Source organism: Ochotona curzoniae, unplaced genomic scaffold (genome assembly GCF_017591425.1).
Source record: "Ochotona curzoniae isolate NIBS_2020 unplaced genomic scaffold, NIBS_Ocur_1.0 contig_2754, whole genome shotgun sequence".
Taxonomy (NCBI): Eukaryota; Metazoa; Chordata; class Mammalia; order Lagomorpha; family Ochotonidae; genus Ochotona; species Ochotona curzoniae.
In genome coordinates this window covers 8,652,285-8,676,194 of record NW_024465582.1, presented here as the reverse complement: position 1 = coordinate 8,676,194, position 23,910 = coordinate 8,652,285, and the positions used below count along the sequence as shown (strand labels likewise).

The 23,910-nt window shown below is 38.7% G+C and overlaps 1 protein-coding gene across 1 annotated transcript in view; it reads left to right on the top strand.

Annotated features, from left to right (window-relative positions):
- Window positions 1–23,910, top strand: part of CDH18 (cadherin 18) — a 153,369-nt gene that overhangs the window by 10,612 nt on the left and 118,847 nt on the right. The window contains exon 2 of the mRNA XM_040977651.1: window positions 20,923–21,217. Coding sequence (XP_040833585.1) covers window positions 20,923–21,217 — 295 coding nt within the window. The remainder of the gene's footprint in view (window positions 1–20,922; window positions 21,218–23,910) is intronic.

Below are 23,910 nucleotides of genomic sequence, written 5' to 3'. Positions count from 1 at the left end.
TTCTGTAAACAAACAAAAAACGCATAGTGATTTCAACAGTGAAAGACGAAGCTAAAAATGTTTACTCTGGAGCCTCTCTGAGTAGGTAACCCTGTCACTATTTACTCTCGACTCTCCTGCATTACACTGGTGGTTTCCCATAATAAAATATGTAATATTTTCAATCATGAATTTTATAGACACATCGCCTCTTGAGCAATGACAAATTATTCGTGTGCATTTCCAGGGGTAGTAGTATAATGACTTAAAATATTCCTTATCATAGTTGATCTAATTTCATACGTCCTTTTAATAGTTGTGCTCCTTTTTTAAAATTAGTAAAATGATCATTAACAGTGACTAGCCTAGCACTAGACTTAGTGTGGATAACAGATAGCATAACTTTAGCCAAAAATGAAATCCCTGGATAACTGTCTGAATGTGAAGTACTTGACCCACACTATTGGCTTCTCCTGTAAGGAAGAGGAGCAACATGCTAGCGATGGAGTACCTGAGGGTACACCACTGGTTCATGTTCTTTCACAGTAAAGAGAGCAGCAAAGGTGGTTCAAGAAATACCATCTTTATTATTTGTGCGTTGCCCAGAGTAGAGACTTTGGAACACTCATATCATATGTACCACTGTCCTGAATAGCAAGCTATAAAAGTTGTTAAACCACGAGTGGAATAAATTTGCAGAATCGTGCTTGTTATATATTACATTCACAGGCAAATTTGTGCATAGTTGTCTAAATGACTTGTCCATCTGTTAAAAATGAAATGTCGGCCGCAGTTGATGCAGATCTATGGAGCAATATAAAAATTTTTTTTTACACAAATGTGTAGTCTTTATATTACATTTCTGCCTATGTTCGATTCCTGTTATCACACAGTTTGTAGGTGGTTCACATAGAGTTATGTTTCATAATTCATATGTGGGACACATTTATTACAATGACAACCTTCCTGAAATGCCTAACAGAGAAAATGATCTTGTGATCTGCAAGTTAATTGAGATCATTCAGAAAAAAATAGAATCGATAGATTTCATATGAAGAGATAGATCATTTATTTGACAGAAAGTAAATTTATTACAGAAATTGCCTCAGAGGATCACACAGGTTGAGCAGTTCTACTGTCTGGTCTCTGCAAACTAGAGAACCAGAAAAGCCAGTGGTAAGATTTCAGTCTAGCCTGTATGCCTGAGATTCAGGGATTCTGTCTGTCTAATTTTGGCAGTCACAAATGAGCAGACGTGATGTCTGAGGGAAGGAGGGGACAGTGTCCTAGCTCTGTAGGAGAGACAAGCTGAGTTGGCTCTGTTTTGTCATCCATCCAGGGTGATGCTTGGCCACAATGGGGAGACTACTCATCTTAACCAGTTTCCAAGACCAGTCTACTGAGCACACGTCCTCACAGAAAACTCACAAATGGTATTTTGTCATTTTCAGATTACAACGTAGACTAGCCCAAATGACACATAAGTTTAACCATCACATCAACCAGATAAAATGCCAAGATTTGATTTTATTGTATTTTTGTCATTTGTGTTGAAAAATATACATTTTAAATTACAAAAAGTAGTCTGTTATGGAACACCACACAGCAAAGCAAGAATGGAGCAGGACGAGGAAATACCATGCTGAGTGTCTGCAGGTATTGACTCGCCTCTGCTAGTGTAAATGAATAAGTAAATCTATTTCTCCTCCTCCCATTTCTGTTGTATTTCTTGTGAGAATATGATTCACATTCAGGTTTGAAATGGAAAATAAAAATAGAGCTCAGTTTGGCTGCTGCTGTGTCAGATAATTACTTTCAAAATCTATAACTGCAAACCAATTGGGACTGAACCTATGTTTTTGTTGCTGTGAAACCGAAATTGTGTCATGTGCAGCTGAAGGAGTTGAGTTATGGCACAAGAAGTCACCTTCCCGCTTGGTGGGCATGAATGACTAGTTCATTCAATTGCAAGTGATGGGCATGCTGTTAAAGCAAAGACATTTCTCAAACATGTCTTCATGTAACACATTATGTATTTCTTATTTTATTTATATTATGCATTTCTTATTTTCAATACAAAAAGCATATGGATCATTAATTCAGTAAACATGTGATGGACAGAAATGTGTGTATACGCATTAAGTGCAGTCATGTGACTAATAGGCTCAGTGTCATGCGTCTGGAATTCGTACATATTAACATTTACTGCTATATGCAATATCATCCTTATTTCCCCACGAGGACGTTCTTGGTCAGGTGTTATCTGCTGTGACTTAGAGTTTTTATATTTCTAGGGCGTTTCAGGCCTGTATATTATACATGAGATGAACTTAATGTAGATTCATGGAGACTTGTCGCCCCCTCAAAATTAACGTGTTCAAATCTGAACTCTCAACGCTCTCTGGCTTTGCCCTGCTTCTTTACCGGCTGCTCTTTCCACTAATTACGCTTCCCTCCGGCCAGGTGTTCAGCTAACACACCTGAAAATCATTCCTGACACCTCCTTCACACTCGTCTCCCCTCAGGCTCAGTCTGTTAGTGAATCCTGTCAGTTCTTCATCTAAAACACATCGTGAGTCCGTCTGCTTGTCTTTCGACAATCCTCTCTAATTGACTCCGCCATCGCCTTTGACCTGGAATGTTTTAGCAGCTTTCTCCATCCAGTGCCAAACTGGCTCCTTACCGAGAGCTGTTCAAGACATTATAGAAGTTAAAATCATCCCCTGGCTTCCAGTGCGTTTAGATGACATTCCAAATCCTCAATAGAGCATGACCAGGTATGGATTCTTTTCACTATTTCACAGCCACCTGTTTCTTATATTCTCTCACAGAACTAGCCACGGTTCCTTTACAGAACGTGTCAAACTAAATGTTATAATTATTTCTGTGTTAGTGGCCGAATCCGTGAGTGGACTCCAGAACTCACATGTACAGTTGGGATCTTCTACTCACTGTGTGCTCCAGAGTCACCAGGGCACGGCCTCACAGTGGCAAATTTAGACAGAATTTTAGTAAATGAAGAACCAAAGGAAAAAAAAGGAAGTGGGTGGGAGAGTAACAAAGGGGAGTTTCATAATTCACACATATAAGAAAAGAATGAAAAGATCGGCCTTCCTATTTTCTTTGTTTATAATTCAATACCTCGTGTTATATCGAATAGAAAAGTTTAGGATTTGAAATTTGAAACATTAGGAAGTGTTATGGAAGAGCATATGGAAGACGCATGGAATAGCAGATGCATACTGAAAATATATTAAGCTTATGAAAAGAGCTTGACATTTACTCAAAACCAGAAACAGCTCATGAGCTTAGATGAAGTGAAATTTTATAATATATAGGTCTATTTTACATATGTAGGTGAGTAATGACAATACTGGTAATTATATGATATGCAATTACATAATTATGTACAGCATGTACTTCTAACTCATGCAAATCCATTATATATACTTTATATAACATTTGTGTCTATATTATGCTCATCTGCTATATATACATTACTTATTCACATAAGATTGCTACTATCCCTTGCTTTTATTAAGATTACTTGCTTGAAACCTTAGAATTGACAGACAGAAAGACGTTGGCTCTGGGAGAGCAAGTCCAGCAAATGCAAAGAACGTGAACAGACCAGCAAAGGGTTCCCTTCCTGTAGCCTCCCTTCACTCACAGAGGGACCAGGCTGAGCCGCTCCCTTCCTCCTGCTTAGTTACCAATCTGTATTTTTTGGTGGCTGTTTTCATATTTTTACTGTAATCAAAATACTATTGGAAATAACTTTTAATGTGGCTTCTTTATAAGGTGTTGCCTTCTGACATTACTTTTCCTGTCCCTTGGGCTGCTGTTTTCCAATAAATGGACTACTACGTAACAGATGAACTATAATTATAGATGAACTATAATTATACCTTTAATGATTATTAATAGTCACTTCATTTGTTGTGCCTAACATTTGCTAAGCAATTATTCTATGTGACACCTTATTCTAAGTACTTCATAAATACTAACTCAGATCTAACTTCATTGCAACACATTGAGAAAAGTGATATATTTTTTTTCTCTTTATAGATAACATAAGTGCAACTCCATAAGGTTAAGTAACAGGCCCACAGTCCTCCAACTTGCAGATGAAATATTTAATGTTAAAGCTGACTTGGTCCGGCTGTCTTCACAGCCCCATGTGATGAAAGATTCATAAAATAATAGTTCATGACAGTTAGAAGTGAAGAATGAGCTTGTTAACTTTGCAACAACCCAGTGTGGTTTCTTAGGGTCGCAAATGTACTTACCGGGCAGGGATGTGGATGCCAAGGCAAACATGTGGCAGGTGTGTGTGGTCTCCTGCCTATGCCGCCAGAGAAAGTCTTTTGCCTCTTGAATACAAATTGACAGATATAACCACATTTAGACCCTATCATTGTCTTGGTAGGCAAAACCCTGCTCAAGCCAAAGTGAAGAAAAATAGGAAGAAAAGACAGGTAAAATGTGAACATGAATAAGCAAGCACTATATCAGATTGTGACTTAAATATATCAGTGTATATATATATATGGTATATATATATATATATATATACACATATGCCATTCGTATGAAATAGGACACAATTCTCTATTCTATCAGATGTCATTGGTTTTACATAACTGCATGCCTTTGGCCATTTGAATATCGGTTAGCACTCTAGTCAATGATAGAGCAGAAATGCATGCTGTGATCAGAAGCCAAACCTGGCAGTCACCATGACGAAATGGATCTTCTAAGCACAGATGCTAAGGGCAAGTGGGCAAGGATATGAATCGTAATTATTAAGACTACAAGTTTCAGTCCAAATAAAACCTGAGGCTAGACCCAGAATATGCTCTTAGAGCCCTCCCCCCACAAAAAAAGATGTGTTAAGAAGCACATGTATTTGCATGCATATTAAAATTTGCTTCCTAAGCAAACAATAGGAATGAGGATTGATCTGAACTAACTGATACAAATTTGACAGAATCTTTTGTAAGATTTATTTTTTTTTCATGTTGCCTCCATGAATGCCATCTTGAAAAGTCAATGTGGCTGCAAAGTAGGTAAATTCAACCTTCTTTACCACAGTTGCTTGGTAACCAGTTCTCAGCATTCTGCCAGTAATAATATGTGAGGATTTGTCACCAATGTAGAGGTCTAATTTTCACAAAGCTTTTCCCATAAGGGAGAAGCTAAGAACATCTATCAGATTTCCCCATTGCTATTAACTTATTTTAGGAAATGGTTCATAGAAATCAACAAGAAAAAGAAAGACCGCATCCAAAAATTAGTAAATATTAGTGGCTGCTTAACCCAATAAGAAAGAAAGAAATATTTCTTAGTTGACATACTTTCAAAACACAGTTGCTGTACCCTGGTTTTGAGCTTTTATTTACTGAATGCTACTCCTATTCATTTGTTATTTGTTGAAGACGTCTGTAAATCATTTGCTCATTTTGCCTCATGCTTGTTTTGTTCTGATTTGTGCTCTCTGTCCTTGCTGACTGTATTTGTTTTGTCTCCTTGTTTAAAATGTAAGTCTCATAATTGTTGTTTAGGTTTTAGGTTTGGTTGCATGTTCTTAGATCCAGTTCAGCTCATAATCCATCCATTTTTGTTTTTGGTTTCATTGATTTTATTGAATTGTTACAGGTATGGGTACTAAGATATGATCTTATCATTTATTCATCTGGAAATAAATAGCCTGAAATAGCAAACACAAAGAACCACAGAAAATATTTTGTTAAAATCTAGCCTCTTGGTAAACCCTGGAAGGTACCACAGGATGACACGGATGCTTGGTTCTCGGTCTTTTGTTTAAAAGACCTGGATAGAAATTCTGGCTCCGAGATTTGGCCTTGAACTTCGTAGAGAAACCTGTCTGCTACTTCATCCGCTAATGTGCACAGCAGTTAGATTTTTGAGTAAGCTTAATTCAGTATCCTGAAACTCAATTTGATCTCCTCCATGATTGGGAGTGACCAATCTGCTTGAGCCATCACCTGCCCCTTGCTGCTCCAGGGTGCCCTTCGCCCATTAGCAGGAAAATGGAGCCAGGTGGTAGCTAGTCCTTGAGTTCATGACATCATATTAAGATAGTCACATATTCTCATGTACATGTAAATGAGATGATACAACTTATGCCTGGTCCCAACCAATGAGATAGACCTAAAATTAGTGGAGAGGGTTGGAGAAGGATGCTGTGGCTTAAATGTTCCCAGAAAAACTTAGGTTTCATATCTTACCCACAGTGAGGTGCTAAGAGCAGAGGGCAGGTAGACCTTTTAGGAGGTTTTTGGGTCATGACAATTTTGTCATCATCAGTGTATCGAGCCTTTTGTGGATTGATGTCGGGTTATCATTGAAAGAGCTTTTTTTTTTTTTTTTTTTTTCTAAAGCCAGCTATTTCTGACTAACTAGCTTTGTTTCACAGATGATGTTCTGTTGTTCTGTGCTAACATGGGAGTGAGATCAGCTGGTTGTCATGGGACGCAGCTCTCAGTTTTAGAGTCCCCAGGATCCAGAACTGCAGGAACTTGTCACTTGTAAATTACCTGTTCCATGGTATTCAGTCATAGCAGACTCAAAGGAATGCATGGAGAGGCACTGAGATGACCGAACCACACCTGGCATGGCGCAGTGACGGAGGAAGTAGTGAAGACTGACTTCATGAGGCAGCCTTGCTGTTGGGAGTGAGGGTGTTAGGTCAAAGCAACCACAACCACTTCTGGCTTACTGTAAGGAACGATTCTTTTAGAGCAAGCTTTGTGATTCCCCCCCACCCCATTCTTGATGTTTCAGAAGAGGTAAACCTTTCACTAACTTATATGCTTCACCATGTTTTTCTCTCTGACCCATTCATTTTGCATCCATAGCTCTAAGTACATCTTCTTTACAAGTTTTTATCCAAGTGTGCCTTCTGAATAAACAGCAGAATGACTCCATTAGCCAAACCTACCACACTGTCAAGTTCATGTTCTTTTGCCACTGCTAAATCTGCCTTCATGTTACAGATGAGAGTGCAGATTAACTTATAACTGTGACACACAAATCAGCAACAAGTGTTGATCAGAATTTGTTCATGTTAGGTAGAAACAAAGTTAATGCAGCTTAGAGCAGCAACTTTCATTCAAATGCATTTCACATCTGAGAACCAAATGCCATCTTCAAAGTCTCCGGCTACACAGTGTACTAAATTAGTCTCAAGGGTACAGAGACATTTGGAGAAATTAAATATTTTATCTCAACCAATATTGATCCATTGTTTCTGCTGGCAAGCTCCGCGGAGTCAGGTTTAGTCCTGAAGAGCTTTCCTGACAAAGTGAGTGATTATTGGCCAAAAAAGCAGACAGATTTAGGATGCCCCTTCTGTGTGGAGCTGTATTAGAACTAGAAGAATGCTGTGTAATTAGGAGTGGTGCTTGTCCCAGCACATTGATGGGACAGTAATATTTGTTGCAATTCTCAGTCTGCAGGGGACGGAAATGAAGCAAAGAGAGAGAAAATGAGTTATAAATCACAGTATAGATAAATATAAGTGCCCTGAAGTCCTTGAAGAGATTTTGCCATGATTAAGGACCTCTAATATTACTCTGATGTGTTGCCCCCGCAGCTGAGTAATGCAAATGAATGATACATATTTTATTTGAGAACTATTAGTTTATCTTTTGGCCCTGATGCATAATGAGTCAAATGATAATGCTTCTATTTTCAACTTTAAGTTGATAATAGAAATTTAAGTAAATGGGATGATAGAAAGTTTGCCCACAGCTCCTGATAAAATGAAAAACAAAAGGGAGTGGATGTCCCTTTCAAAAAGTATAGCGTACTATTTTGCTTCTCTCCTATTCTGCTCCTTGGAGAGGCAAAGTATCTAACAACTAGGCAGTTAGGTGGGGCCCTTCCCACTTGCCTGGATGTCCAGTTTTATCACAAAATCATAAGGAAATTTCTGAAAGAAAGCGAAGTGCTTATGATCCCTATGACTGTGCTTGACCCCAGTGTCCAGCTTCGTCGCTAGAAAGCAAGGACGTGCTGCCCGATGTTTCAGTTGACCATGAGAATGAAAACTTTCTGGTCACATCCACCTGTTGGGTTTGTTTTGAGCGAGCTCGATAGGATTACACATGTCTGACTTTTGTTGAGTTTCCTCCCTACCCTCTACTGATCTTTTTATTCTCCCTTCCAGAAAAACTATATGCTTCTAAGACACCACTTCATTTGCTTGAGTCTTTCTTCTCTTGGGACCCTCTTCCCCAAGCCACACAAGAAGTTTTCTGACTCAGTGAATTTCACTTCACTCACTGAATTTGCCCACATCGAAACTATTTCTTTGTGCAAAACAAGAACCAAGGATATTTGCATTCTTTGCATTGAATTCCCCATAACCAGAATATATCAATATGAACACATAATAGATTTATTGAAAAATGTATTTGTGTGTGTTTTTCTTCTGTGAACATTTTAAAAGTGTTTATTTGAACAATTACAGAGTGAGAGAAAGGGACAAAAAAAATCCTTCTACTGTTTCGCTCCTCAGTTGGCAGCAATTAAGGGCTAAGCAAGGCTGAAGCCAGGAATCCGGAGCTCCACCTGAGTTTCGCACTGAATAGCAGGTGTTCAAAGAGTTGGACCATCTGCTGCTGCTTGCTTGCTTGCCCCAGGACAAAAGCCAGGGAGCTAGATAGGAAGTGGATGATCATAGAATCAAATTGTCACTCACATATGATGCCTATATAACAGGCAGTGGCTTTACCACTATGCCACAAAATAGCATCTCAGAAAGCATTTATGTCTGTGAATTATCAGGTGATCAGGGGTAATGTATTAGGGCATGTGCCACAGGGATCCTCTTGAACTCAAAAGTGTAACATTTTTAGTGTGACGTTAGCGTTTGTATTTGGCTTTTTCCAAAGCTAATATGAATGTAATTTATAACTGTAAACTATTTCTTAATATTATGAAACTTTATTAAAATTTAAAAATGGTGGGCATATTAAAGTCAAAGGCAGGATAAAATTACAGTAAATCTACTGGAGGAAAAGTTAATAGGTTTTGTCTCTAGTGAGTTTCTATCTTTTGAGGGAAAAATCATTGCAGGCTCAGGGAAGGTACTGAGACAGAAATGAAAACAGAGTCAGCATGTAACAGGTTGTGATGTTTTGCTGTTCTATAGATTAGATAAAATCAGAAAAAAAGAATCTAGAAACAGTGTAAAGGATTTCCAATATAAAGTATGTTTTCTTTTTCTTTTTAAACTAAATGTGTACCTTTAAATGGATCTGGAAAATAATATAGAGGATAAACAGAAGAATATAATGCAAAACACAAAAATAGTTTGTGAAGATGAGATATTTTTGACGAACAAGGAATGGAAAAAGGTGTTATGAGAAATGCTAGTAAAATAAGGGTTGTGTTACTTCTTGCTGACACAGAAATAAGATATTTTTTATGCGATTAGGGTCAAGACAGTGCAGCAGATGCGTTTTTATGTCAACTACATGCAGCAAATTGATGAATACCTTTTTGAATTGTGAATGATAATGTGACATGTGGATGGATGACTCAGACTGCTGTTTATAAAGAATGCAGTGACATAAACAATTAGATTACTTTTTCAAAATCTACTTATTTGAAAACTAAAGAGGCAGCGTGAGAATTCTAGAGAGATTGTCCATCTTTTAAGTCATCTCCAGATGACCCTAAGAGCCACCCACATCTAGGCCATTCCAAATCCAGGAGCCAGAACTGGAAACCCATATTTGTACGTCTGACACATGCATTGGCAGACAGCATAAAGATATGGGGGACCAATAGTGCAGTCTTCAGCTTAGTATGCCGTATCACATGGCAACCAGAGACCATCACTAGTGTTTAATTGATCCTGTAGGAGCTTAGGGTCTGTTTCTTCAGGTTACCCTCCTTCTGTTCTTTAAATTATGCAGCAGTAGCTTTTGCTCATTCGACCTGACTCAGATGTCCATTACTCTGGGAAAAGTGTTGAACTTTGATGCTGGAAGCAGAGGAGCTGGTAAAGACCTTAGATATCTTGTCAGGTTTGACAGAATGGTGACATAAAAATACATTATAAAAATTTCCATGTTTTTGTAGATATAATGTTTTTAAGATTTATCTATTGTGTATATAATTGTTTTCTGAGAGTCCTCAGATAATACATGCTGCTCTTCATCTTTCTTTTATTCCACCATTTTAATGTACCGTTTGACAGTAATGTTGTCCTTGTACCTGAATATCTTTCCTCGCTTGCTCTCTTGATCGGATTGTCTGTCTCTCTGTCTATCCCTTTTTCAGCCATCTTTTTTTCCTGAGGCAGAGCACCTGTGATCATATAATTTATCCAGAGAAGGAAGAGATCTCTACCACTTCCTTGCCTTTCTCTTTGCTGTTCCTAATCTAACAAGAATCCATTGTCCTCTGTATAAGCACAGTGTTTCCTCAGATCTGAAATATGTGTGATGTTGTAGTGATGGCTGGGGCTAGGATCTGCTTTAGAGAAAGGTTCACAATAAAGCTTGATTTTACTTTCCTTTGATCCTACTTATTGTCATCCCCATTTTTCACTCCATTCTCATCCCTTTTACTGTGTCAGATTCACTGCTTAATCTATCTGGTCAAATTTTGATTCACATAATATACCCATTTGCAGATGGTATTGTTTTTTTAATGTCTGTTTCATTCTTGATGGGCTCTTATTATTTGAGCATCTTTGTAATTGCACCCCCTATTTCTCACATTATTTTTGTGTGTCATGTAACTATTCTTTAGCCTGTACATCTGCAGTTGTGGTGATCAGAATCTGTTGTATTTCAAATTTGTTCTCACGGAGGAGGTCTGCCTTTCCTTGTGTTTTGTAGTTTGGTGGTAAAGATATGCTTAGATTTTCTTTTTCCTTTTTTTTAAACTAATTGATTTGAAATGCAGAGTTAAAAAGTGAGAAACAGAGTGACAGAGGGGGAATGTTCCATCCCTGTCACTGGTTTCCTCTTTAAATGGCAGCAGCGGCTGGGGCTGGGGGCATTTCCAAGCCAGGAGCAAGAGGCTTTTTCTTGGTCTCTCAGTGGGTACAGGGATTCAAGATCTCGGGCCATTCTCTGCTGTTTCCCTAAGTGCGCTTGCAGGGTGCTGGATAAGAAACAGAGCAACAGGGCCTCAAACCTGTGCCCAAGTGACATGCTGGTGCAGCAAAGCAGTGGCTTTACCTGCTCTGTCACAGCACCAGCCCCTAGATTTCGCTATCTTGGCAGTGTTGCCCTAGGCCTTACCTTGTTCTGTGGACTCTGCTTATGCCTCAGTTGGTAATAGGAGGATGTCCCTGTTTCTGGATCACATCTACTCCATCCTCTTCCTATAATGAGCCAGTCTCCTGGTCATCCCAAGCATGCTCATCTTCACGATAGGTTGTCATGAGAATGCCCCTGTTTTTCCAATTTGGTCTGGACCCACTTCTGGCTATGGGCTTTCCCATTGACTGGTATTTTCAACCAGATCCGCAGCATCTTCCTTTGCAGCTCTGGATTATTCCTGTAGCCAATTTAAACTACAAGAAGATACACTGATTGGTTTATGCATAAGACACGTCTTAGTGCTCTGAAGGCTAGAGATCTGTGATCAGACTGGCATCACTGTTGTGTTCTATGGAGGGCCCCCTTCTGAGTTAGACTGTGTGCTTTTTTATTCTATGATGGCAGTGGAGAATAGTTGCTTGCTAGATGGAATCTCCATAATCCAGGGGTGTTTGTCCTATTTATGAGGGCTCTACTGATGATATAATCAAATCCCAAGGGCCCCACCCAATACATCATAGTGACATCAGATAGGGGATAATGTGTTCTGTAAGGAGTTATTCGAATACCCCACGCTGGACCTGGTGCCATTTCCCCTTCCTCAGAGCTCACGAAATTCGCACAGGTCCAGTCGTCCACCAATCAGATGAAACCTGGCATTTCACCTGAGACTCCCACCCCCAACCTCCTACCCCGCCCACTCACCAATCATCCCTAGGCATTCACCTGTAGGCACCAATTCCCTTGGGCCTGTCCTCACTCTCTCCCAATCCAGACCCCACACCTTGCAAGCTCACCTGAACATAAAGGGGTCCCAGGTGTCTCCATCTTCCCCTTTTCCTGCTGCTCTCCCACCACCCCGTCCTGTTCCTGCCCTGCTGGAATAAACCTGCTAAGATACCTCGCTGCATCTGGTGTTTTCGGCTCACGGTAAAGAACCAGGTTGCGGGAATTAGCTGAGCGTAATAATAACGTAAAACTAGAACTCTGTTTTAAATAAATAACATGTTCAACATAAGCATTTTGAATGGGGAAATACACGTGCAGCCTACAATAGTTGCCAGCCTGTCACACTGGATAATCCAGACCAGCATCGATGGTTTGTGGGTCCAGTCTTAATCTCCGAATCTTGCACTTTTTTCTACTTAACTTTCTTATCACTCTTCCTTCTTCAATCTCATATTGTTTGCAGGAATCTGGAAGACCATTCTTAGAATGTTTCTTAGAATGATACAGCCCTAAACATGGGACTGGCATTGTGATGTATTAAGTAAGAACACCTCCTGTGACACTAACATCACTTGTGGGTGCCAGTTCCTATCCTGGTTGACTCCCTTCCAAAGCAGCTCACTTGTAAGAGCCTGGGGGAAAACAGCAGGAGAGACAAGGGATTGAGCCCCTGCAACTCTTGCGGGACACCTGGAAAAAGTTCCTACCTCTAGCTTCAGCTTGACCTCACCTGGGCTCCAAACCAGCTGAAGGAAAGCCTCTGTCTGTTGCTCCCTCTCGTTCTGCAGCTGTAACTCCAACTTTCAAGTAAGTGACCACATCTTAAAAAGCAAAAACAAAATGAAAATAACAAAAAGCGCCAGCATCTCCTATGTTCAGGAAATGGCGTATAAAACTGCAGGAAGTCCTGCCCTTGTTTCTATCCTTACTGCCGTGTTGATTTTGTGGGTACGCATGTTGTTTATGTGTGTCTAGGGTGCGTGTACTTACTATTCCTTCCATAAGCATTGATCGTTCCAAGTTTTTGAAAATGTATTAAATCCTCCTACATGTTCTTTAGCTTTAATTATGATAAATGAAATATTTTAGCTTTTTGGCTCATATATTTCCTGAGATGTCACTTTTCTGTCAGTTATAGAGATCTCCTGAGTTATGTATGCTGAAAACTGAATTTTAATGTAACTATCGTTTTCATTTACATTATCTTCTGTGTTAAGCCCTCTCCCTTGGAGTGGGTGTTTGCTGCAGTGCGTGAAGCTGCTGCTTGGACACAGACATCCTCTATTACAGTGCTGGCTTATGGTCAGTTAATCCATTTCTGATCTAGCTTCCCCCCAGCAGTGCCTGGGAGGCAGTGGAAGGTGGTCCAAGTTCTTGGGCTCCTGCCATCTGTGTGAGAGAGCGAGATGAAGTTTCTGGTTACTGGCTTCAGGCTGGCTCACTCCTGCTGGTGTGGGCATGTGGGAAGTGAGCCAGTGAATGGCAACTGTCTCTGTTGCCGTGTGTGCTTTCCCTGGCTCTGTGTTGTTCTGCCTTTCCAATAAGTAAATATTGCTAAATCAGGGTGTCCTTTATTACTTTTGATGTATAACACTTGTGGTGTGCTGGTTCTTAACTGATTTTACTTCATGGAGTTTCAGTTACCCCTTAGGTTTATTACATTGAGAATTCTACATGTAAGCCATTAAGATCTGTGATTCAACCACAGATTCATTTTTTTTTAAGAGAGGGCCTATTGTCAATGCAAACTTAATATGGGGTTGCTTTAATTTAAATTTGTCTTGGTAGTCAGTAAAGAGGGACATTCAGCAGCTTTTACACCAACATTTGTTCTTGATGTTAATCAATTAAATTTGGGACTGTAGATTTTTGAGAAAACAAAAGTATATCAACATTATAATAAAAGTGTCTATCAGTGCTTCACACGGATAGAATTGAGAGTGCAGAATATGAACAAACATGTGGAAAATCCCTGTCTTGAAGGTTTATGTTTTTCTCCAAGCTTATAGAGCAAGATTTTTTGCATATTTTTCTTCTTTTTCATTTTATAGTGAGAAACGATTGTATCCTCAAACATAAGACTTCATCCTCAATTAGGAATAGCGGGTTTATGTTTTTTAGTAAAAAGGAAACAGATTTCATGTGTGTAATATACATAGGTACTAAAGCATAATGACACTTGGTACTTATGTCTCTCACCTCCCAACCTTTCTCCTCCTTTATTTTTCTTTTAAAATTTGAATAACATACTTCTAATACCCTTCATGACCACACTCATGACACTCTGGTAAGTGCAGAAATCAATAAACAGTAGGAGAAAACTCTTCTTCAAGAATATTCGCAACAGCTATAACTAACAAATCCTAATATGTCAATTTCAGTCATGTACATTGTAATTTTTCTTGAGTCCATATATTACCACAAATCACAAGAAACGAGAAACTTGTCTTTTGGAGATTAGTGACATATTTTATTTGTGTTTTTGTAATTGTGTAGTTCGAACACAGGTGAAAACTCCCGAAAACACCCCAAACAGTCTAGAGTACATTGCTGGTCACTTACACTCCTGTGCTTAGCCACCACCAGCTTGACTTCTATGATTATGGCTTAGCTTTCTGTGCCCAACGTAGTTATAGGAATAGTAGCACAGTAGATGTGTTTCTTATGCATTTGTCTTACTAATTCATCAGTGCTCCTTAGAGGCATCATCTTTTGCATCAGTAATGCATGGCTGTTTGAAACGTTGAACCTGTTTTGTCGCTGTTTGGTTGAGTTCAGAATCCAGCCGTGGTCTAGAGGGGAACTCTGGTTTAGGGGCCTTCACAAATCTGTGATCGAGGTGTCAGCTGGGGCTACAATCACTTCAGAGCTCAATATTGCAGAAAATTCCCTTCCCAGATCACTCAAGTGTGCTTTGATAAGCCTCAGGCCCATGCAGGCTTTGGCTGGAGACATCAGTTGCTTGTCACGTGAGCCCCTCCTTAGGGTTTCACCTGCAGTGATGCTTGCTTTCCTGGGAGGGATGACTCCTGGAGCAAGAAGTGAGCTACAGAGAATGACAGATGATAAGAGCCAGCAAGCACAATGCACATCAATATCTTTTTATACCCTATTTTTCAAGGTGACATCCCCTTACTTGTATCTTATTATTAGGAGTCACTGTGTTCCACCCAGACTCAAGAAGAGAGGGTTGAAGAATGATATAAATACCAGGGATGGAACTCCTCGGGGCTGATTCCTCCAGCTGCCGACCAGAGTCTGCCCACCGACGCTTCCATGATTCATGTTTCTGCACAATCACTGATCCCGGAGTCGCCAGTTAGCTGAAGAGTTAAGATGCCTGTATCGCACATTGCAAAAGGCTGCACTTGATTCTCAGTTCTGGCTCCTGTGCCAACTTTGTGCCAGCAGACACCCATAGATAAATTTGCAATGGCTTAAGATCGAAGCCCTTCCACCATGGCGGGGGGGGGGGAGGTCTTAACTGATCTCCCAAGTTCTTTGCCTTGGCTTAATATAGTCTCAGCTTTTGTGGGCTTTGCCAGACTGGCACAGCACAGCTGATGGGATAATGTGTCTGTCCCTTAGGCACTAGCACTGTTAGCAAGTCTGTGTCTGGGTATTCAATACTTGAGGATGCACACTTTTCCGCTGTGCTTTTTTGGTGTGGAATTCTGACATGTTGGGACAATGTACTTGTCCACCCAACACAAAGCGTGCAATGTTGGGGTAAACATATAAAACCAGATGCAACGATGTTTTAAAAAAATGACCAAATTGGAGAACATGAAGGAGTCATTGATTCACTGCAAAACTGAAATTTTGGTTCAAAGCCATTGGAATTTTGAATGCATGGAAACAGAGTTTCCTAGAGTTTTTATGGAATTTTGTTTATTTATTTATTTATTTTATAGATTAGATTAAGGGTCAGGTGCGGTAGCCTAGTGGCTGGAGTACTCACCTTGCAAGTGCCAGGATCCTCTGTGAGTGCTGGTTCTAATCCTGGTGGTCCTGTTTCCCATCTACCTCCCTGCTTAGTGGCCTGGAAAAGCAGTTGAGGATGGCCCAAAGCCTTATGACCCTGCACCTGCGTGGGAGAACCGGAAGAGATTCCAGGTTCCTGGCTTCAGATTTGTTCAGGTCCGGAAGTTGCGATCACTTGGGGAGTGAATCAATGGACGGAAGATCTTTCTCTCTGTCTCTCCTCCTCTCTGTATATCTGACTTTCCAATAAAAATAAATAAATCTATTAAAATGTTAGGTCAAATTAAATTATTAACATGTAAAAAGCACTGGGAATAATTATGAATAAATTGCGACGTAATATTTCAACCTTTATTTCTATCTTTCAATGGAATATTTAAAATATATTTCTTTTTATAAAATACATTTCTTCATAGAAGAATATATAATTTATGCAGCCTAACGTGATACTTTTAAGTCAATGACCTATCTTTTTAACATATCTTGAAGTCCTAACTGAAGGCAACTTTAAAATGGATATGTCGCCATAGTTATAACCTCTTAAAGTTAATCTTCCCCAAGGAATAGAATATTATCTTAGTGAAGAACTTTGCCTTTGAGTAAAAGCTTTAAATTTCTGGTCCTGATCCTAATGCTGTTCAGAGTGAATAAATTGTTTTCCAGGGTTAACTCAGGCGATTCACATTAGCTTCTTAAATGTCATAGGTTATTTCTTAACATTAAGAAAGAGATAATTTATTAAAGTGATGCCAGAGAAGTGTTCTTTCTGCTTTATTCAATGAATACACTTTCTTTCTTTCCCGTCTCCTTTTTACATTTTGGTTCTCTAGAGAATGGTTAGCACTATTGTGTGATTAAGAGCACAAAACGACCTTCTTGCTTTATGGAAATAGAACATCTTACCTTCGGAATGAACGCATAACCTATTCTGAAATACCAAGACTCTGTGAATATGTTTCTACTCCTGAAAGTTTTGATAAGAATTACCACCGCTTCCTAACACAGAACTGCCTATTGGACTAGTTTATTGGGTACGAGTGAAACTGACTTTTACCCGTATTTCAACGTAAACCACTGTGAGCACCTCTATGCTATAATTGACGTAGTCATTAGATTACAGCTAGTGTTTTCATCAACTGTTATGTAAGAAAGTTATCTATATACAGAATAACCCAATGTTCATGCTGCAGCCTCTGCCCTTTCCATATAGTAGTCCATTGTCGCCTACACTCAAAGATGACAGTTCTTCATGCTTGTCTGTCTGTCTTGATTGTCTCCAAGAGCGTTTTAGCCACAGTATTTTGCCTGCACTCCTATGATTAGTAATCACTCATTTTACACGATCATTCCTTTGTATTGCTTGCTTTGCAAAACATTGTGTGAAATACATGCTCCTCCTAAGCCTGAAGACCCACTTACTACACAGTGTATACACAGTGGATAACACATGTGGCACTACGTATTTGGAAATGGATAATGTACAGGAGACAGGATCCATTAATGGATAATTTGCTGCTTTATGAAAGGGTATCTGTATAATACGAAACCCATTAAGCAATTGGTGATTGCTACTACAATGGTTTCTCATTAGTGTTACATGGCATCTAACCATTTCAACTAGTCCAGTAAGTGATTAAGGAATTAATAAGGTAATCATTTATATTATTGAATCACACAATGTGAATATTATCAACAAACATTTTCATAATTATTTTGGCATAGCATTTGCTAATGTTATACAACAAAACACATATAATAGAGGTGCAATTCATTCATCTCATTGTAATTTATATTCAGTTTAGTTATAACTTCTGAAGCATATTTTTAGTGATTTATTATGTGTATTAGAATATATTCAGATGAATCATAACTTCTGAAAAATTTATAATTAAGGATTTACTATTTGTGAAAAATGTTGTGAATGTTGGACCAGGCTCAAGCCTTTGAATCTAAAGACATACAACACTATTGCATTTTTATTTTATCTGAATTTCTTACACATGGTATATAGTGTATGCATATTTTAGTATGCCATAGGCTGACAACCTTACTATTTCTTTCCTGTACTTTTATTCCTCATCTACTTATGCTATGGTTTAAATGTGGTCTGCACTTTTCAACAGGCCATGCGTTAGAGCCTTCAGCCTCACTGTCGATATGAAGAGATGATGGGACCTTTAAGGGGGTGGAGTCTTAGGGGAGGAAAATAGAAAAGATTAATGCTGCTCTTGCAGCATGGATTAATTGCAGTGTTTTCCAGTGGATTACCTCGTAGGTTACCTCATTCGCTTGACCCCTTGGGCAGTTAGCCGTTTTTATCTCTGCTTCTCTCTTGTGATGTCACCGAAGCAAGCGAGACTTCATTAGAGACTGAAGTCATGGGTCTGCCCAATACTGGGTTTACTCCTGCCAACATTATAGGCTAGTTGAGCATTCTTCTCTTTCATTAAGTACCCAGCATTGCATATTTTATTACAAAAGCTGAAAATGACCAGCTTATAAACATATTTTATGGACTTTTAATCCAAAATTACGTGATATAAAACTAGTTCCGCTAAAAAAAAATTTTCCTCCTATGTCTAGAAGTTGAGTCAATTACTACCATTTCGTATCTTTCTGAAGTTAGTTTCTAGAAGGCATTAGCAATTTAAAAATATGTTAATGGTTACAATTTTATAATATAGAATTATAATGTTCATACAGCATAAAACAATGTATTCTTTGTAGATGATTAATTAACTGAAAGTCAGACTGATTAAAAATAAAAAGAAAGAAAGTAACAGCCAGAGTTACAGAGAGAGGGAGAGAGACAGATCTTCTATCTGCTGGTTCACTCTTCAAGCGCCTGCAAAGGTTAGAACTGGGCTGGTTGGCAGCTGGAAGACAGCAGCCTCCTTAGGGCCTGCCAGATACAGGTGCAGGGTTCCAACGCCTTGGTCCATCCTCTGCTGTTTCCCCAGGCCATAAGCATAGAACTGGATAAGAAATAGAGCAGCTGGGACTAGAACTAGCTCCCATATGGATGCCAAAAGTGCCTGCCCCAAGAAAATGTGATTTTGATCTCATCTCATCTTTTGCAAGGTTCATGGTAAGTGGTCTAGGAAGAGGCTTAAAAATATCAGTTAAATGAACATGTCACTCTGCATCATTATTCCAGTGATGGATTGAGGAATACATAAAATAGGTTATTCTGTTAATATTTTGTAGCTGATTATCTACTTTATAAATGATAAATATTTTCTTCTAGGTATTAACATGATTGTCAAGAAGTGTATAAAAACATATTACTACCCTTTTTATGAATTCATTCAGGTGTCTCATTCCATTTCATTCTAAATCTTTATATCAGTAAGAACAGAAGAAATTATTTTAGAATGATTTTCTGTATTGAATCTTGCTGTGTGATTTTCATTTTGTCCCTGTTACTATGTATTTTGTATTTTGAAGTAGGTACTATAATTATTCCTGATGTACCATCACTTTTGTTTCACTTGTCCTTATTTTAAAAAAATTCTATCCTCCTATTGTATTGTCTCTTTCAATATTCTACCTTGTCAACCATCTTCTACGTATTCAAAGACTTTAAAATAAACCTTTAACATGTGCATGTTTGATGACAAGAAAACTGAAATACTGTGTGAACAGGGCTACATTTTGTTTCAACATTTTTGAGTTGGAAATGAGGAAGAGGTGAGTAGTTGAAGTTATGTGACCAAAAAGATTCCTCCTGGAGGGTTGCTGCTCAGATCATCCCACAGGAGAGGCAATTCTGCAAACACACGTTGTGAGGTCATAAAGGACTGCGCTTCCTCCCAGCGACAGGTGCAGTGCTGGAGCCCACGAGCAATTCAGTTGAGTTCTGATGTTTTAAGTTTTAAGTTGCAGCAGAGTGTCACATATGCACTACAGAGAGCTTAAGAGCATTGATGGATGTTGAGGTGACAGAAACGACCTGTTTTACCCTAATATAAATGTCTGATTATTTCTCTATTTAATTATGACTTTTCTAATGACTTTTCAAAGGGTATTTTATTATTTAACCCAATAAATAAAATCTTATTAGTGTATTTGAATTGATTTAAAAAGGAGATGCATTTACTAACAAATTCTATCACTACTATTTTGAGCTTAGTTTTAAAAGATCAAAACTCTAATAAGAACCACATAGTGTGAGAGAGAAATTTTGTAAGTTTTATTGTTAGTCTTATTTAAGCAGTTGTAGGAATTATTTGATAAATTTGTGAAAATCAAGAAAAAAAATCAAGTTGCAGCAACTTCAATGGACCAAGAAATTAAATATATGGATTACTATAGAAGATGCAATTGAACTTGGTTAGTCTTAGAAATGAAAAAACACAGTTCCCACTTTTGAAATACAACTATGTTCTGTAGCAGAGGCAAAAAAAAAAAGATTCTATTCTAGTTCATGATTTGAAATTTTATAGATGCTGACTGATTTTTATCATATTCAAGCTAATACTCAAAAGTTAGTTTATGGGCCCGGCATGGTAGCTTAGTGGCTAAAGTCTTCACCTCACTTGCGCCAGGATCTTATATGGGTTCCGGTTTTAATTGCAGCAGTTCCACTTCCCATCCACCCCCCTGCTGTGGCCTGGGAAAGCAGTTGAGGACGGCCCAAAACCTGTGGGACCCTGAAATATGTGAGAGACCCAGAAGAGGCTCCTGGCTCCTGGCTTCAAATTAACTCAACTCCAGCTGTTGTGGTCACTTGGGGAGTGAATCAAAGGATGAAAGATCTTCCTCTCAGTCTCTCTTCTCTCTGTATATCTGATTTTGTAATATAAATAAATAAATTCAAGTTACTGCTGCAGGTTTCATGGAATTTCCCAGAAACATTTATAGGCATAGAAGGATCTGGAGTTAGAACATAATTACATGCTAAATTTTTATATCTTTCCAGCTGCATTCCAATTCTGACAAAGGTGATGGGTCGGTCAAGTACATCCTTACTGGAGAAGGTGCTGGGACCATTTTCATTATTGATGATACCACGGGTGACATCCACTCCACAAAAAGTTTGGACAGAGAGCAGAAGACACACTACGTGCTTCACGCGCAAGCTATTGACAGAAGGACAAACAAACCCCTGGAGCCTGAATCTGAGTTCATTATCAAAGTGCAAGACATCAATGACAACGCTCCCAAGTTCACAGACGGCCCGTACATTGTCACTGTGCCTGAGATGTCAGAGATGGGTAAGGAAAGCTCATTTTTACTCTTGGGGAGTTGACATATCCTTTAAGGGACTTTTTTTGTCCTTTTTTCATGATTGAATCTGGAGATGTTTCCAAGTATCTTAGTGATTTCCTATTGCAAAAAAAATTCTGAGTATTGAATCTAACAGTTTTATTCATTGCAATTAATTCTAGGACAAGTAAGTGTTAGTATGATTTAATCTCAAGGGAAAAATAGAACGTGGGGAAATACCTGCAGATCTTGCAATGTGTATAGTTCTTCAATAATTAAAGTTACACATATTGTAAAGTGCATGTCAACACATTGAATGCGACATGTTGCATTGAAAAAAAAAAGATTCAAAATGTCTGAAATCTTTACCCACATGTCTTTAAGCTTGCATTTTAGTCTAAATTATTACAGCATTTGGAACAAATAATTTCCATATTAATCAATAAAAATTTATAAATCTTTCTAATTTTCTAGATACCTTGCTTATTTTGAAACTTAAAATTATTCTGTGAATCATTTTGAAAACCATATTTAAATATACAAACTAACATAAACAGTTTTTAAAATTCATTTGAAATTGACCAAGAAGAAATTAACTTCTGGTTCACCTGAATTCAAAGATGATTATCAATCTAAAAGAAAAAAAAATGAGCCAGTTTGTGATTCACAGATCAGATGATCTGTGGCTTTCTACCACTCTGAGATTTTTGTGGTCTAGCTGCTTTATTGTAAAAGAAAACTTATATTTTGTTTATTGTAAATACAAAGAGATTTAGAGAAGCAGAGAGAGAGGAGGGAAGAGAGAATGTATGAGTATCTGATTTGCTAGTTTACTACCAAAGACCTGCGGCAGCCCCGGCCACATGCACCCAAAGCTGGAAGATGGCACTTCATCCATGTCCCCATGCGGGTGTCTGGGACTCTGCTCCTGCAGTCTTTACCTGTTTTGTGTCAGGATACGAATCAGGAGAGAACTAACAGAGCAGAGCTGAAGGAGACAGCCAGCCACTCTGCCGTGGGATGGATTGCGTCAGGCAAGAACCTGCCGGCATAGCCAGACACTCACACTTCATGTAGTTGTCACCGTATAGATGCATTTCTTAATATAATTAAAACAATGTTTGATTTTCATATGTTTGAGTTCATTAGACATTCTTTCTCACTAAGAATTTTGTGTATGAAATTTTGCTGCTTTTATATTAATATTATTTTATATTAAAGTTACTGTAAAGGCAAAAGCCATGATACAGTAGGTGTAGCCATTGCTTGCAAGACTGGAATCCTTTGTGGATGCCAGATAGAAACCTGGGTACTTGACTTCTGATCCAATTCCCTGCTAATGTTCCTCAGACAGTAGCTGATTTGGGCCAAATGTTTGTGTCCCTGCACCCACATGTGAGACCTACTTGGAGGTTCAGCTTCCTGGTTTTGGTGTGTCCCATCCTTAAGTCATTGCAGCCACTTGGAGAGTAAACCAGCAGATAGATGTCTCTTTCTCTGAAATGCTGTTTTTCAGAAAAACAAAATCTTTAAAAAGTTACTGTAAGCCACAATCAAATCCTTCTGTGAATTCGAATGTATACATAGAGTGTTGTAACTTCTTTCTCTTCCGACTCCCGAACGCCAGGCCTTTCTAGTTCTCCTGAACCAGGCAGCTGCTCCTGGGAAAGCTTTTGGGGAAGCAGTTAAGCAAGAGAGATTTCTCAGCTAGTCTCAGGGGGAGAATGCAGCTGCAAAAGGGCTCCCTTCGGACTACAGAGATCAGGCTCCAAGGGCCTGCGAGTAGCGCTCCATATACCCAGGCTTATTGGTCTCTTAGGAGAGTGGTGAAAGAATTAAAGAGCTCAGTACTGCAAATCCTGGTGGGCCCATGGAGCACAGGGAGGATCACGGTACGCGCACTGGGCAAGGTGTCGGATGGAGAAAAACAAGCACAGCAGCCATCATGGAGAAGGACAGTGACTGACTGTGAAGTAGTCATAACAAAATGCCTCTTTCAGGACAACGCAGATTTATCTATATCAATCCCCCCTTTTTTATAACAAATAAACCAATAATTATCATATCAGTATATGGATTGAAGGTGTGGATAGTCAGTGAGCTGACCAAAATGATTTTCCTTCTATTCAGAACATAACAGATGGGTAAAAATTATTGAAATCATAGAGCAAAACTGAGAAATATGGACTGTGGAGAAAGATAAGAAACTGAGCGCGAATGCTGAAAGATATTGCCAGTGAGTCCTATCTAATCCCTGTGAGCAGCAGTGAGCAGGCAGGAAAAGCAATGGTGTTTTTCTTTTGAGGTCAATACACTGAATTTACCAATTTTTAGTCTCTGAATTCATGAAATGGCTACCGGAATCCCAATTAAAATTATGCTAATCCTGACAAAATTTAGAAAGCCTGAATATAAAAAGATACCTTGACAAATTTTTGCAGTTCTGAAAAGAAATAATAAAAAGCAAATCCTACAAAGTAAAGTCTGAAACTTCAGATCATTTGCTCAGTCAGTGTGGATCCATTTTCTGTGTAAAAGAAATATTGGAAGAACAATCTAGAAAGTATATCATCCACTTACCTAACAGCACAAAGCTTGAGAAAACAATTTAAATTAATCAGGTTAAAGATCCAAAGTAGTGGAAAATTATGTGAAGAAATGAGTTAGCAACAATGAGTCCAGAAACAGGTATGTGTAAATG